This window comes from Engraulis encrasicolus, chromosome 10, assembly GCF_034702125.1.
Source record: "Engraulis encrasicolus isolate BLACKSEA-1 chromosome 10, IST_EnEncr_1.0, whole genome shotgun sequence".
Classification (NCBI taxonomy): domain Eukaryota; kingdom Metazoa; phylum Chordata; class Actinopteri; order Clupeiformes; family Engraulidae; genus Engraulis; species Engraulis encrasicolus.
In genome coordinates, this window is record NC_085866.1 from 7953572 (window position 1) to 7971601 (window position 18030).

General features: G+C 42.5%; 2 protein-coding genes across 2 annotated transcripts; both read right to left on the reverse strand.

Annotated features, from left to right (window-relative positions):
- Positions 1 to 2319: 2319 nt before the first annotated feature.
- LOC134456438 (cell death-inducing p53-target protein 1 homolog) lies at positions 2320 to 5776 on the reverse strand. Its single transcript, XM_063207800.1, has 4 exons — positions 5717 to 5776; positions 3853 to 4138; positions 2652 to 2787; positions 2320 to 2431 (listed from the first exon to the last, which is right to left on the reverse strand). Exons 2-4 carry the CDS (start codon positions 4067 to 4069, stop codon positions 2320 to 2322), a joined length of 465 nt encoding a protein of 154 aa, XP_063063870.1. The 5' UTR covers positions 4070 to 4138; positions 5717 to 5776.
- A 6504-nt stretch (positions 5777 to 12280) lies between these two features.
- LOC134456439 (taste receptor type 1 member 1-like) lies at positions 12281 to 17459 on the reverse strand. Its single transcript, XM_063207802.1, has 5 exons — positions 17187 to 17459; positions 16227 to 16973; positions 14651 to 14866; positions 13572 to 13692; positions 12281 to 13212 (listed from the first exon to the last, which is right to left on the reverse strand). The coding sequence occupies exons 1-5, from the start codon at positions 17442 to 17444 to the stop codon at positions 12281 to 12283; spliced, it is 2274 nt and encodes a 757-aa protein (XP_063063872.1). The 5' UTR covers positions 17445 to 17459.
- Positions 17460 to 18030: the final 571 nt, after the last annotated feature.

Sequence of the window (18030 nt, forward strand, 5' to 3'; positions counted from 1 at the left end):
TCTCTTCATTTCACTCCTTGGTTTGTATTTCTTTCAGGTCAAGCAGGATGATTGCATTCCAAGCAAGTTTCATAACAGGTTACATACAGTGTGTGGGGTGACCATCGGTGGCAGAACAATTGCACACAGGGCCCCAGGGCAAAACAATGACAGGGCCCCCAACACCAATACAGAAGGGCCCTGGGCCCAGGGGCAAATGCCCCACTAGCTGTTATTTTATTAACTACCGTAGTCTTTCACTGAAACAACACCCCTTCCTCAACACTTCAGAATGCTTTCCTTTACCGAAATGCAGGTCAAGTCCGGTCAGGCCAAGTGTAGCAAACTCATGACTTCCTCACAAGTAGACACACACACACGCACACGCACACGCACACGCACACACACACACACACGCACACGCACACACACACACACACACACACACGCACACACACACGCACACGCACACGCACACGCACACACACACACACGCACACACAATGTCTGACAATGGACTTCAGTTGACTGTGATGGAAACTGGCTCTTCCACATTTTAATCTTTGGAGTAAATATTTCAGGTCTGCTGCTACCACACATGGCTACAGACACAAAATAGTGTATGCTGTACTGTATGTAGACATTTGTTAGCCTGCTAATGATGATGAACACAGACCAGTCACACTATCTCTATACTGTATCAGACGTGATGCATGAACAGTGACAATGGGGAAGGAAATTATGTGTGGCCTCTTTCCATGAACTCTGGGTAAAGATATTTGACACAACATGCACCGTAGCCACAAAGATTGATTGCCTTGCTGGATCTGTGTAAGGCAGAGACTAGGCAAGCCATGTTAGGTTGCCCTCTTGTGGAAATTCAAAGTAGCAATGTAAGCACACTAGGTGAACACCAAGTGTGTGCATTCCAATATGCAGGCTCCCGTCCTCCACTTATGCTTGTGGCCTTGCGTTTTGATGACGCCCCGGCTCTGTGGAGAAAACATTACGTTTTCCAGCTGTCAGCCTATAGCCACAACAATGCTTAGGGGACTGTTCTTCATTCACCATCCCATTTGAAAATGAGGAAATGGCAATAGAATTGTGCCTTTGCAAGATATTGAATTCTTTTTCTGTCGTCAGTGACATCATCATGAGGTCACAAGTGAGCAAGGAAGTCTGCATATTGGAATTCACCCATTATATCATGGTCACCGTTTTGGCCTTGCCCAACCCTGGTCTGGTGTTGGTCTGGCATCTTGTGCTTCTCATAGATGCTCTTTTACCACCACCTGCTGGACAATGTGTCTGTTGCCTTGTCACCAATTCATGGCAGCATTATACCAGATAAACGTGATGGCGATCTGAGCACTAAGCTGCCCATTGTATAGTCATTTTAAAACCAGAATTTCGCAACTGAGAGACCTCTCTAATTTAGTAGTATGTAGGCACTCACCTCTCACAACAGGAAACATCTGTGTATGGTAGTGGTAGTCTCTGACCCCACACACCCAGCACACCATCTATTCACACTCCTACCATCAGGGAAAGATACCGCAGCATCCCATGCAATACCACACGTTTTAGGGACAGCACCTACCCACAAGCCATCCACCACTTGAACTTGAACATGCACTAGCACTTTACAGCCACTCCACTGCCTGGCCTTCTACCTCTTGCTTACCTTGCACTATACTGTATTGTGTCTTATTGCACTTTTCAATGTTTATTTGTATGCATAATTCCCTGTTATTTATGGCCCCTTTTGTCTTCTTGTCTTAGCTATATGTATCTGTGTTGTTACATTTGTGAGCAAACCAAAAGACATTCATAGCAACTGTATGTTATACTGCTGATTTGGCTAAACTTTAACTTCAAGTTGATAGTGCTACAGAAGCTCTCAGCTTACCTCTGATAAGTCACAACCCTGGCTGCACTTTATTCAGGCTGTGAAAGACATGGCTATAACAGCAGGATACAAAACCTGTTTGCTTTGGCCTCAGTGTATTTCTTCTCAGGTCTTTTCCCTGGGTAGGCAAAGATGAAACAGAGAACGCTAACAATGCCCAAAAGAAACACAAAATGACAGTAATTTGTTATAAATTTAATTTAAAACGTCCAGTATACATAAGAATTCATGTAGCATAAAATTTACGATGCTTGGAAAGAAGCAGTAAAAGTGGAAAAAATCATAGTGACAAAATTCATAGTGACATTAAATATTAAAAATGGCATTGCTGATTAAATATTCCTTTTACACATTGGATTATGTCAGTGTGTGCGTGTGTGTGTGTGTACATGCGTGCGTGGGCGCGTGCGTGCGTGTGTGTGTGCGTGTGTTCAGCAGAAGGGCTTGTGGACATCCAGCTTGGCGTTACAGGAGGTGCAGTAATGGTGGGCATCCTTGCATTTACTCCAGAAGAAGGGGATGAGACATGGACCAAAGAACAACCTGGGAGAGAGAGAGATAGAATATAGAAAAAGAGTGAGTGACATTCTCTCTCCCCTCTCTCTCCCTCCCTCTCTCCCTCTCACACACACACACACACACACACACACACACACACACACACACACACACACACACACACACACACACACACACACACACACACACGCACACGCACACACACGCACACACACGTGCGCGCACGCACAAACAATGTGCTCACCCTATAAAGCAGAGGCCGATAGCCATGGACCAAGCAAAGCAGCCACTTTTGTAAACAACCCTCGTCTGCATGCGCTGTCTGCAGTTGGTGCACGCGGTGACGCTTGGCTTTCCACCCAGTTTGGCTGCGCAAACCACTGCAATATAATAGTAATTTCGGTCAGAAAAAGAGAGAGCTGACAACAATGTTGTAAAGTCACATGTTACAAACAGTAGAGTACCTTGTTTTTCATTTGATATTCTTTCAAATATTCTCGATGTCAATTTCTCAATTTTTTCAATTTCTCCTCACCAAATATACAAAGCTCAGGCATGATCTCTTAATACAATGATTTTCATTTGACACTGAGTATGCCTTTAATTAACCAGTTTAACCCCAGCAAACTTTTTTCTGTGTTTTTGAAGATCCAGTGTAGTTTCTTTAAGTTTTAATGATATTTTTGAACAACAAATTGAACAAAAGATGATCTAGATTAGCCTGTGTCAAAATCATGGGCCTAGTGTGAAAGCTCAACTGACAGAACAGAACAAAACTATCAGATTTGGTACGAATACTCTTGACGGAATTCACGTCTGATATATGTTGAAAATAATACCTCGTGTTTACATGTATTTTGTTCTCGGAAGCAGAGCATATTTGGGCCCGATCACAATTGTATCAGGTGGAAAAATGCATTGACAAGAGATCCCATTGTAAGGATATTGAAAGCCCAGTGTCCAATGCAATGAATTGAACATGATCTATCAATAAGGCGCATTTACACACTTCAAATTTCAAACTCAAAGTAGTAGTCATGGCAATGCCTAATGGGTTCAATTATAACCCTATGAAAACTGACTGTATCATCCCAGTGTTCACTATTGTGACAAACTTAACCAACATGAAATTTAAAAAGACATAATGTTTAGTTATCATGGAGGTCTAATGCATGCACTTTTCTGAGAAAAACTGGGATGAAATGGTTGATGAAAGGGGCCCCAGCTCATTGCATATCTAGTTTGATTACAGCCTATAATAAAACAAAATACAGATGGCACTACAAGGACAATATCACACCATCATATGTAAAGTAACGGATGCCAACTTGCAGAGTTTGGCGTAGAACACGTTAGTAAACTTCCCTCCTGAAGCACCAATTCTGCAGACCAGTCTCTCACCCATCAATAGGTATAGGCGACACGAAACACATGTGCACACTGACCTTGTGGTTGCTGTGACTGCTGCTGTGGCACCTGATGTGACATTGCTGGTTGCTGCATCATCATTGGTTGAGAGCCAGGCTGTTGGACCATCATCATTGGTTGAGAGCCAGGCTGTTGGACCATCATCATTGGTTGAGAGCCAGGCTGTTGGACCATCATCATTGGTGGAGAGCCAGGCTGTTGGACCATCATCATTGGCTGTTGGTTCTGTGCCATAACTGTGGCCTTCTCTGCAGCTGCGATGGTTCTGGGACTAGCAGGGTGGATCTCAACACGATCTTAGCACTGGAATGAATGTCACCACACATTACTGAATTTAACCATTTCACATTTCACTCTGATGGAGCTAAAGAATGTTAACCTTTCTCTTTAATAACATTTTCTTTGACTCTAATCTTATTCTTTCTTGTTTACTTTCTTTTTGCATTTGTTTTTTGTGAAGCACATTGAGTTACTCCTGTTTTTGAAATGCGCTATACAAATAAACTTGCCTTGCCTTGCCTTGCCTTGCCTTGTCTTGCCTTTAGAAACTTGGGCAATTACATTTATGCATATGGGAAAGGTCGTCATTTGCGCGCTAGCCTTCTTGCTGCTCACAGTCATGACTGTAGACCAGTGATTCTCAAACTTTTTCAGACCGAGGACCACTTTGTCACCCAAAAAATTTTCAGGGATCACCTGCCAACTGAATTGACAGTTGACGGGTGCTAAATTCTCTTCACATCACTTACTTCTTACTCACATTTACAAGCCTGTCAGTAGACAACAGGCTGGTCCACTTCAGAGAGGCTGGGCCAAGGAGGACTGGGGCTCACAGGATACGGTTTTTCGGTAACGCTTTACTTTACGGTACAGTTACCATATGTAGGCCTAATTAGGCTACTGTGTATACTTTCTGGGTAACAGAGAGGAGTTACATGGTACCTAAAGGGTAAAAAGGGGGTAATTACAAAGTAAATACCATTAATGGGGTAACAACAGGGTAACAGAGAGAAGTTTGATGATTAGATGGTTAGAACATACCCAGTAGTTTCATAGTAGTTCTTGAGATATGTGTATAAAATGGAATTTACTTTGTAATTATCCCCTTTTTACCTGTTAGATACCATGTAACTTCTCGCTGTTACCCTGTTGTTACACAGAAAGTATGCAGTAATTAGGCCCGTAAAGTAAAGCGTTACCCGTTTTTCTGTTATTTTATTGTGGTGCAAGCATGACTAACGTTTCGATGCAGTGCGTCTTCTTCAGTGTCCACTTGGCAAAGTCTCTTGAAATGGACCAGCTTGTTTTCTACATGTATGCATATTCTCATATCATCTCCAACTTTTTGCTACTTGGTACATAGATCAGACCTGTCACCCCCACCAGAATATATCAGTATTTTAGTCTGCTGTGTAAATAGACACACCACCACCACACCCCACTCCCAGATTTGATTGATCAATATTAGAGATGCACCGGATCCTGATTTTTAGGATCCTGCTGGATACCGGATCCACTGATTAAGATCCTGCCGTATCCGGATAGTCTGAAAAACCCCTATTATCCTGCCGGATCCGGAACCGGATCTTGGATCCTGTACATCACAAATAGTTTTTCAAATAGATGAGAGAGAGAGAGAGAGAGAGAGAGAGAGAGAGAGAGAGAGAGAGAGAGAGAGAGAGAGAGAGAGAGAGAGAGAGAGAGAGAGAGAGAGAGAGAGAGAGAGAGAGAGAGAGAGAGAGAGTGTGTGAAAGAGAGGGACAGACAAGCAGGTAAACACGAATGAGGGAATAAGTGTTGGAAGAGGGAGAGAGAGAGGGCCAGGGAGAGCAAGTGGCAGAGTGGGACAGGGAGAGAGGTCAAATGTCTTGAGTGTCTTACCCAGTAGTAGATGCTGAACGGGAGGCTGCTTGATTCAATTGAAGTGAACATCGGCTTTTATATCAGTGGAAGCAAACTGGCCTGTCAAACTGGCACTGAAGTTCACACACACACACACACACACGCACACACACACACACACACACACACACACACGCACACGCACACGCACACGCACACGCACACGCACACACACACACACACACACACACACACACACACACACACACACACACACACACACACACACACACCTTTCATTCCTGTGCTATCAATGTAAATACCTCAAAAATACACTCACGGCCTAATAAACAATAGAATGACAAAACTATGGAGTGCTTCACTGTGTCCAGATCAGCACACGTATCCAAACAGGTTAAGTCACGTGCATCAAATGCATCATTCACTAGTCATTTCATGACCACACCCATGTCTCAGAACTTCTCACATTTACTGTAAATGACAGGCCTGCATAGACTGTATGTAGTGGGTCAAATAAAGGGTTATCTATAATACAGTATGGGGCTATTATTAATCCTGTAAGGCCTGATGTTTCAAGAAGGAGGCCGCACCTTGCATAGTAGTATTTTTTATTGCACAGACGCGTTTCGGCGTGTGAAGAAGGCACACACCGAAACGCGTTTGTGCAATAAAAAACACTACTATGCAAGGTGCGGCCTCCTTCTTGGAACATTGAATTTGAAATTTGGGCCAGCACCCTCAAAGATTTAAATACGCCTGCTCCAAGAAGAAAATTGACATTCCTGTAAGGCCTGAACCATGAGTTGATAGTCAGGTTTTTTTTGCAATTTAATTCCTTACAGGCCCTTTAAACAAAAAGTAAAAGAAATGTAATGATAACTTTGTTTTGGAAACATAAAATGCAGGTCTATCATATTCAATACATTGGGCCTTTGTTTTCAGAAGCAAAATTATCTCAAATGCATTATGAACTCTGAAACCTTTTTTAATAAAGTGATTCTATATGTTTATTACATTTCTGAACAAGATCCCTTTCATGTCATGAGAATATTGCTTCAGGCCTTCTTCAAGCTCAGGCATGCATTGCATTTCCCACTGTATGAAAACACATCCTCCACATTCACAAAATATTGATTATTAGTTTTTTTGTATGTAAAATGTTAAGAGACAGGACAATGGCTACAACATGGCATTTATTTCCACAAGTTATGTAAAAATTTAAATGCTAAAATGTGCAATAATGCAACTTTTGTATACATAAAATATAATCAAATTTCATTCAAACCATATAAACCCTTTTTTTTCTATAACATCTTGTAAAACTATGAAGATTTCATACATTAACACTAGAAATGTGCTCAGAGAGCATGCACGCCTCCGCCCTCAGGTCGACAGAAACACACATGCACTGTGAACGAACAAGCAAACTAACAAACGCGCACACATATCGGATAATCAACCTCCTTGGCAGAGGTAATAAGTTCAGGATCCAGGTTCATGGTGGTATTTCCTGCTTGGCCTTGTGCCTGTCGCACCTCCTCCGGTGCCCCTCGGGTCAGATGCAAGGTCGTCAGTCACCCACCATCACTGACGTTTCGCCCCCCTAGCCAGTACATCTCTAGGTGGGGGGCAAGTGGCATGTCTGGGACGTCTCCCAACCAGGCTTGTACAAAATTCAGAATGGAAAGAATTTCAATTCAAAATAATGCCATAATACGAACACTAGGTGGTGCCATTACCTTGAAGTTCTTTGAATTTAATCTACACCACCCATTGAAAGTACATACAACACCACCACCTAGTGTTCGTATTATGGCATTACTTTTAATTGAAATTCTTTCCATTCGGAATTTCGTACAAGCCTGCTCCCAACGACTCCCTGCATCTGACCCTACTGGGATGTCTAACCCCATCTGCCATCCTTCTTCCTCACCCACAACCACAAGCTAGCTTTCTCAGCCCTTGGTGTAGTCTAGAACGCAGGTATACGCAGTACGCCCACTTCAAATTTCAGGGATTTCGGTATAAACTTGAAAAAGAATGGTCGTCGCACACTCAGAACTTCATGCAGTTACATTTAATAAGACCAACGTTTTGGCTTACGCCTTCATCAGGGTCATCTTACACACAAACAGCTCTCAGCTTGAGTGTGCGACGACCATTCTTTTTCAAGTTGAGTCTAATTGTCTGCTGTACACACCTCAAACGGTGTGCGTTTACTAAAACCCGAAGAAAGGGATTTCAGTATACCCACTAAAAATTGATTGATCCATTATTTAGAATGGCACAAATCTATACAGTATACCCACTTCAGTAAATGCTCAAATATACTGTATGCTCACAACAGAAAAGTAGACTACACCACTGTCTCAGTCTCCTCTGCCAGCTCCTTGTCCGCTCACTGCAGTCATGGCACCTGATGCTCCGGTGGCACGGAGAGCAGCTGTGTCGCTGAGCGACCTCCCAACACACACACACACACACACACACACACACACACACACACACACACACACACGCACACACGCACACACACACACACACACACACAAACACACACACACACACACACACACACACACACACACACCTTTCATTCCTGTGCTATTCATGTAAATACTGCAAAAATCCACTCACGGCCTAATAAACAATAGAATGAAAAAACTATGGAGAGCTTAACTGTGTCCCTCAACATCGCTGAGCGGCCTACAAAACCCCTGCACCCAGCCTCCCAACACACACACACACACATCTCTCTCCCAATTCGCTTCCTGTCCACCTCTCACACTGCCCTATCGAATAAAGTCGAAAAAAGTCGAAAATTCACTATCACTATTTGGGCAAGTCTGGTAACACTTTACTTGACGACTGTGTCATAGGTGCGACATGACAGTGTCGTAATAGTGTCCTAATGCAGTCATGGATGTGTCATTAACATTATGTCAGTGTCATGAACATTTTGACTGATCTCATTAAGTGACATTTGGTTATGGAATAGATAGCCCTAATAATGTCAACTTTTCATGACCATAACATAATTATGATATTGATATTATGCTTATGACTCATCCGTGACTAATCATTACATTCCCATGTCATGTGTAAGACACCGCGCCAAGGAAACTGTAAGTGGCAATTCTTACACAGTTCTTACCACGCACTGATGAAGGCTTGATAGCCGAAACGCGTTTGCTTGTGGACATGGTGGTAATATAGAAATAAATAATGAGACATAGTTTGTGAGTGTGGATTTTTCTTCTTTAAGTTGATACCTTTTTTCGCGCACCCAAAGACATTCATTTTTTCCACGAAGTTGAACGAGTCCTCTGACAAAACTTGAATTCTTACACAAACCATTTCAAAATTGACAAGGAGAAAGTCAAATCACTGACTCGGCCATGGAATGAAATAAGTTTAATTGGACATTATTGATTATATGGGTGGGTGAGGGCTATCTATGTATCTAATATGATGTGCATAGAAGGCTATCATGAAAAAGACTGCTGTGGCACCACGTTACACTACAAACTACATATGCTCTCAATCTCTCTCGCAGGCTCACACACACACACCCACACCCACACACACCCAAACACACACACACACACACACACACACACACGCACACACACACAAACGCAGATATTTCATCGAGGAATAGAAATTGTCTTCTTCCAATCTCTGTATTTCTTTTGATCTCGCTCCCTGTTCTCTCAAATTTTATATGTCTGCTCTCTCAGTGTGTGTGTGTGTGTGTGTATCAATAAATATTTAAATAGATTCATGGAAACTAATCACACACAAGCACACATACACACACTTTTGATAATGGGTGAGACTACAGAAACAGAAACTAAACATGTCTTGCCTCTAAGTTTCATTTCCTCTCTATCTTCCTCTCAATCAGGTTTCATTATTGCTACTATTCCCTTGACGTAGAATGTTCAAAACCTCACCCTTGTGGGGGTAAACTAGGCATTCCATGACCACACCCATCATGCCTCATCATCATGCCACCCACCCATTATTCAACCCTTTGGGAAGACCTGCCTTTACCCAGATACAGGTCAGGTTTGGTCAGGTGCAGCCACACACGCACACACGCACGCAGGCATGCACAGGCACACACGCACGCACACACACACACACACGCATGCATGCACAGGCACGTACGCATGCACACACACACACACACACACACACACACACACACACACACACACACACACACACACACACACACACACACACACACACACACACACACACACACACACACACACACACACACACACAGAGCGCACACACACACATACAGAGTGACATGTATACAAAAGGTGTATGACAATGAATTGTTGCTCAGTAGACTGATGGACCTTGCTCTACAACATTTTAATCTTTCAAGTAAATATTTCAGGTTTATTTGGTACAGGACAAGTAACAAATTCATTCATGTAAAATGTCAGATTGATCATAAACTTTGGCATTTATAGACAATGTGCTGCTATACAATTGACTACATAATAAGCTGAGTGATATTTTAATTAACAATCAAACCAGGGCGAGAGATTGGTTTTGAAAGCACTTTTCATGAAACTTTTTTCAAAGCCTCTTGTAAAAAAATCCGAGTAGCCATGTCCACAAAGATAAGTAGGCAGTCTTTGCAATGTTAGGTAATGCAATGCTGTCTCTCATGATGTTTGAGGTATTTTGTGAGTCTGAGCAAAGAGTCCATCCACTGAAACCTCATTCATTTAAAACATACACATGTTGTCCCATCAAGGTCAAAGTGCTGAATGGGTTGAAAGTGAAATATTTTATAGTTTAAATATTTAAAAATAATAATAATTTAAATTGACTTTATCAATTGTTTTAGTGTGAGGAATTATTTTCTGTGTCTCTCTGTCGTCGAAGGAAACTTGAGCCTTTTGAGCCAACGTTATGAGACAGGGAGTCCTGCTCATTTCCCTGTGTGTAAATGATGTGGGCATGCGGCTCCCTCAGCAGGAAGGGCCTGTGGTGTGTGGTATAGTAGAGACAGGACCTCTCAGCTTACCTCTGAGGCACGGAGCACTACACCTGCATGGCTCATCATGCCTGAGGGTGACTATTAGCCTGATAAACAGTGGTGTAGCCTATATTTTTGTAGTGGGTATACTGTATATTTGAGCATTTTTTGTAGTGGGTATACTGTATATTTGTGCAATTCAAAACAATGTATCCATCCATTTTAAGTGGGTATACTGAAATCCCAGAAATTTAGAAGTGGGTATACTCTGTATACCCGCGTTCTACGTAGACTACACCACTGCTGATAAACCAGCCTAAATGTGAGACCGGAGTAATTTAGTCTGGCCCTGATGAACGATACCTCCGAAGATTGTTGATGAGAACAACCTGTTGTTTTTTTGTGTCGGCGCTCTGACCAAAAGTCACAACAACAGAACCTTCACTGCACAGTGCATCACATCAAAGCATTACAGTCTTTGGTCATCTATCAATATGCAAATGAACACCAAATGAATAAAGAATATTATTTACATTTGAATGTGCAAAGAAAATTGTATCTTCAGCAGACTGAAGTATAATAATAATGTAATAATAATAATTGTATTTGTATAGCACTGTATCATACAAGGTATGTAACTCAAAGTGCTTAACAAATGGGAAAAAACATCATTGTTAGAGATGGATTTAAAAGGAGAGGTATAGAGGAGAGGCAGAAGTAGCAGGAAGGCAGAGGAAGGAGAGATAGATAGAGATTGTAAAGTCATAAGGTCAACGTAGGTTAGGACCAGGATTCTTAGATGCGTAAGGTCCATAGTGGCTGGGCCTAGCATAAGTCATAGATAGTCACACAGAGATTGGGCGCTCAGATGCGGCCCCTGGTGGCATCAGGGGTGAGGAAAAACTCCCTTTCGCTTGAATCATTGTTTGTAGGGGGGGAAAAAAGCTCAGTGAGGTCTGAGAAAAAAAACCCTATAGTCAGGAAGAAACCTCAGGCAGAGACCAGCGGCCACCTAGGGGAGCCCCCTGCCAGGGCTGGTTGTGAGCAGTAAGGACGCCGCGGCAGCTGGGACACTGTGACGCCTTGGCGGCTAGGAGTTAGCAAGGATGAAGAGGTTGGTCTTCAGCTGCTTCTTGAAGGAGTCGACGGAGCTGGCTGTATAAACAGCAGTTACAAGTTACAGATACATTTAAAAATGCTTTTGCTATGGGGATAAAACCAAAACCAAAAAGTCATTCAATAGTGTTGCTGTGGACATTTCAAAGTGTATGTTGGAGACAAAGTTTTTGGTTAAAACCTGTGACAAAAGCACTGCACCATCATTCCAAAGAGATCTCACACATAGATCATACACAATTTGCCAAATAACTGAGAATAAACATTCGAAATAAAATAGTACAGACAAAACAAAGACAACACAAGATATTGTGATACAAATAAATCATAAAGTATAGGCTAGACTTCACCTGTCATAATGGCCAAAATACATCTTAATACCTAAAGTTTTACTTAAATGTGTGAAAGTATGAAATATTGACTTGTACTCTATACCATCTTCTGACTCCTGCCCAATTCTAGGTTCTACTAATGGTTTGTGTGTAACTTTGGATGGCTGCTTGAAAAAATTCTGCTGTGTTCTTATGAGGCTGAAAGATAACGATGAAACACTTTGGGAAGAAATAGGTTACCATCATGCTACTCAGACTGCTTAGGTGTACCATAACTTTCACATGAGCTACAAAACTGCTCTGCAGTATGCAGGTTGTAACGAATATGGCCCAGCTGAGGTAAAACAGCAGGATACAAAACGTGATGGCTTTGGCCTCATTGTAGTTCTTGGGCAGGTCTGTTCCCATGTAGGCAAAGATGAAACAGAGAATGCTAACAATGCCTAAGAGGAATGAAGAGAAGCCAAAAGGAGCATAACTTTCCATGGCGCATTGGAGGATGACCTTGTCTGCGGACAACCAGGTGTTATTCTCGGGCCAAGGCTTGCCAACTGTGACCCACAAAACACACAGCACAAGCTCAAGCAAAGACACAGCAGCCACCACCAGCCACTGGCCACTGTACTTCACCCAAAGAGCATGGGCCCTGGGTAGGTGGGAGGCCATCTTGAAAATGGCAATGATCTGGAGGGAGCGGACAAAGAGGCAGGACATGCATATAGTGTAGAAGAAGGTATAGGTTATGTTCTGCAAGGCGCAGCTGATGGCGGTTGGTTTGCCAAAGTGGAAGAAGACGCTGGCGGTGGAGGCGGCGATGCAGCTGAGCATCAGGTAGCACATACTGCCCCCTGCTGACCGGACCACAGGAGTGCTGCGGTGGAGGAAAAACAGCACGGCCACTCCAGCACACAGCAGGATGAGGAGGGATGCAGAGAGGAGCAGGAGAATTGAAAAAGCGTCGTCATAGTGGAGGTATTCCACAGAGCGCTTCTGACATGTTGTGCTGGCAGAATTGGACCACTCAAACTCTTTACAGGATAAGCAAGAGTATGGGTCAGCTGGAAGAGGAAAAACACAAGTCAGACTTTTGGCTTGGAAAAGTAAGCATAATAGCATAATAGATTGTCATAAGATGTCTGTATGGTGTAATTGTCACAAAAATGAAAAAGATCATCAGCATATAAACCACAAATCTTTAAGAAGACCGTAAATAGTTATTATTCCAATCATGAGTCATTCATCATTATGTATTGATTACTAATGGAGTAGACATTACTGCATGCATGAATCACATGTTTATTCACTATTAATCAGTCATTACTTCAGACATTATTCCATCATTACTCACGTAACCTTATTGTAAAGTGTTACCAAATAGTGTATACAGCATTTGGAACTTTCCCTTCCTTCACAGTACCTGTGTGGTTGACATATTGGTTTTTGCCGCACTCCTCACACAAGAAGCAGCACGCATGCTGACCAGTTGACTGCCTTCTATGTCCAGGTTGGCACTCGGCAGAACAGTTTGAGAATGGTACCTACAAATCAAAGCACAATTCATTCACAGCAATGTCACTACACCAGCATTATGGTATAGTTCATTACACCCAACCAATTGGTCATTTCGATGTAACTTATTTACTTTGGTGGGCGATTCAATACATTTCATGCAGATTATAGTTCCGGACCCAAAAATATTGAATAAATTGAATATTAAATAAGCTAAATGAATAAATTAATAAATTGAATTGAAATTGAATAAACAGCTATGTAGGAAAATGTTTAAAGCTATACAAAACACAAGCAAATAACTATCAAGTCCCAAAGTGATTTTCATGTAGTTTACAGTTTAACATAGAACATATAATAATTTCTACAATGCTTTCTGTTGAGAGGTGGTTGTCCCAAATCACCAGGTGTTCATTTCACCATGGAAATTGTTTTCGAGTCATTTTTAGATGTATCATTTTGAATGATTTTATAAATTAAGTCAGAATATTGTATTAAAAAATGTAAAAGACAGGCCCTGCCGGTGGGGCACTCGCCTGCCGTGCTGCTGACCCGGGTTCGATTCCCGGCCCGGGTCCTTTGCCAACCCCTCCCCGTCTCGCTACCACTCATTTCCTGTCCTACTCTTCACTATCCTGTCCTAATAAAGTAACCCCCCCCCCCCCCCCCCCCCCCCCAAAAAAAAAAGAAAAGATGTTTGAAAGTGTGAATTTGCACGAAATGTATAGCAACGCCCACGTATGTTTGGTCTTGGACCATTTTCTTTTTTTTCCCAAATTACATTTCTTAGTTCATATTGTTGTAGAAAAATAAATAAATTTGTAACTGTGAAATAGCCAGGGTACTGGATTTGCTATAATTTCCTAATCTGCGATCTATCGATTCACTTGCCAGGTTGTCACAAGCTGCCTGTATATGTAACAGTTGTATTATGGGAAATTGATGTCATGGCAATTGTGTATAGCCTGCACAGTAAATTTAACATACTGAACCGTCCCCAAACCAGTGGATCTGTGTGTCATCTATGGTGAGGGTGACCGCAGCATGGTCGTTGTAGGTGCCAATGTGTCTGATCTTCACAGGTGCCCCAGTAGTGTCCCAGAGCACAACAGAGTAGTGGGCAGGTGGGTCTCCCTCTCTGTTGAAGGACACGTTCATCTGGTTCAAGGAGAACGTGGGCAAACGTTTGATCTCCTCAAGAAGCTGTAAGGTCCAAGAGCAAAAGGATAGAGGGCAGAGGGGACAGAGGAAAAATTATAATATTAGAAGAAACACTTAATGTTGAGAGTTAGATCCTGATGTAATGCTATTATTGCCACATGACATGCATATGTCGAGGTGTTTTGATACCAGCCAAAAACAAAGCCATAATAGATACTCTGTCATAATGTTACATTTATGTTGACACAATATCATGCAATAACACAAAGATTATGCTGAGTAAAATGGCTGTGTTTGGAACAGCTGCATAAAAGAGAAATGGAGTTTCATGATTTATTGACATTTTAAATAGCGGCTCCATGGGGGCCGCCATTATTATCCGACTTCGATTTGTTGAGATGGGAGTAGTGCGAGTCACCCCGACCTCGCTAGTTGGAGCTCCCACTTCGACTGGCGTTCCAGAGTGTTTTTCGTAGTAGGAGGTTGGATAAGTGCGATATCCTACTAGGATGATTTGGGACTGGAATGCACCATTAGACCACTTTTTTGTGATCTTAGTGTTATAAGTTAGTTGGTCTCAACCATCATGGGCTCACTGTCTGAGATTGAGATTAACAGTCAACGACATCCATGATGGAAACATACTGGTTGATAATGCAACATTATTATTATTACAACTTTCATTCCCTTTACTTGCAAACTTTCAAATGCAACTAATGATGTGTTTCAAGTGATTCGGAAATGGGCCTTCATTCAATCAAAAGACTCAAGTCCATTAAAAAGACTCAACACTAGCCTGTGTCAGTCTTGGTGTTGGTCTTATCTTGACTTGGTCTTGTTTCTTGACTCTGTATCTTTTGGTCTTGATCTTGTTTAGTCTTGGTACTAGAGATGCACAGGATCCAAGATCCGGTTCCGGATCCGGTAGGATAATAGGGTTTTTCACAGGATCCGTGTCCGGCAGTATCTTAAGCAGTGGATCCGGTATCCGGCAGTTACCTAAAAATCATCTCTAGTTTTTACGTAGCCTAGGCTTTTCAGTCAGTCTTTCACAACCCCAATTGCTGCATGGACTGAAAGCCATTTTGAAGCGGCCAGTGCAGACAGTGTGGCAGTAAGCCAATGAGCCTAAAAAATAGTTTGAGACAACGTAATAAAAAGGGCCCACGTGTGCAAGTAGGCTATGTGTTTCAACCCTTTTATAGGATCCGGTACCCGGTTCCGGATCTGGTAGGATCTTAAGCAGTGGATCCGGTATCCAGCAGGATCCTAAAAATCAAGATCCGGTGCATCTCTACTTGGTACCCTATGGTCTCAATTTAGGTGGTCTTCTTGACTAGAAGTCCACCGTGTAGGGGTAAGACTGTCTGGTGGGTGTTGCATGTTGAATGGCTGTGCTTACCTTGTAGGGATAGACTGCTTGTTGGGTATTACAGGCTGAGTGGTTGCACTGAAGAGCATTGTGCAGGGCCAGTGCCATGGTGTAGACAGCTGAGTAGACAGAGAAGGCGTAGGCAGTGCTCTCAATGAGGATCTCATCGGGCTTCATGGAGGAACAGGTTGCACAGGCCTGATTGCAGAATGAATCGTGTGATTGGTCAGCTGTTTCATGGCGAGATGTGCCGTAGCCTTCAGCTCTTGACTGATGGATGAATTTGGCAAAGCCTGGGAGAGCAACAACTGTTGGCGTCACTCCAATGATGGTACCAATGGTCTCGATGCCATTTAGTTTTGTCAGAGGTTGGTACAAGGCCCAGGAGTCACTAGCGATCCACACCTTGTCTTGAAACTTGTGTTCGATTGCCAAACGGATGATAGCCTCAGCTCTTAGCTCGGCAAGAAAGAGCACAATGACTTTAATATTAAGAATGTCTATATTGTTGAATGTTGACTTCAGCTGTGAAAAGTCTGACACAACCTCTTGATAGCCTAAGCAGATTCCTGCTTTCTGACTCAGTTCATAAAACAGTTGTGCACCATCCTTGCTGTAGTCAGATCCAGAGCCAAGAAACGCCACCCAGTTCCAGTCGAAATACTTGATGATGTGAATTATGAGATCTATCAGACCTTTATTGCTCGGTACGGTCCTTAAGAAGGAGGGATACACCCGTTTTTCACTCAATACGCTGCTTGACGCTCCATAACTAACCTATACCATTAAAATAGAAAAAAGGCCTATGACATAATTGAATAAAATAGAACACAACAAAATGATAGAAATTAACGAAATAGAATATACACTTGTAATGTGTATCTTTGTGTAAACACCGCCTTGTACAGCATAGCATATTATATGGGTGTTGTAGGATTCAGCTATTGTTTGGAGTTAGGATTAGCTGTAGGTGAAGACTGAGAAACTCACCACTGGAATGAGATCCACCATGAAGAGAGGGGCGAGAGTGATGCTCTCCGAGCTGGTCAGTGGCCCAGTTAAGCCAATGATGTTGGGAAGGTGCTGGTTGTAGCTCTGCCTGGCTTGGATGGAGTTGTTCCTGGACAAGAGCTGGAGACTGGAGGAGAAAGTCTGAACGGCAGTGCAGTGGTCAAAGATCTGGTAACCAAGGGTGACGTTAGGCAGGATGGAGGTGGAGTTGTTTATCTCCTCGATAGCAAATCTCATCACCTGAAGAAAATGGTATCCTGGGAGGAAGAATGGCTTTCTGCCAACAGACAGGCAGGCAGACAGACAGGCAGGCAGGCAGACAGACAGACAGACAGACAGACAAACAGATAGACAACAGACAGTTAGATACCCTACGTCCCTACAGTACATCCCTACATACATACATACATACATACGTACATACATACATACATACATATTAGTGGTGTCAACAATGATCAATCCGGCGATGCAATCCAATGTGGGGCATGGACGATCGAGAATCAATCCGGAAAGTTCCAGAATCGATCCAGCAATTTTTTTGAGTTTCAATTACTTCCATGGATATTTCGGGAGCAAATGAATGTTAAATTAAATAAAAGCACATTTGCTTTGCTTTCAGTAGAAATGTAATGCATTGCAATGCATTGTAGAATTGAATCGGATCAGATCGGATCGGATCGCATAGAATCGAATCGGATCAAATCGCTACCTCCCGAATCGTGATCGAATCGGATCGTGAGGGCAGTGCCAATCCACACCACCAATACATATACATACATACATACATACATACATACATACATACATACATACATACATA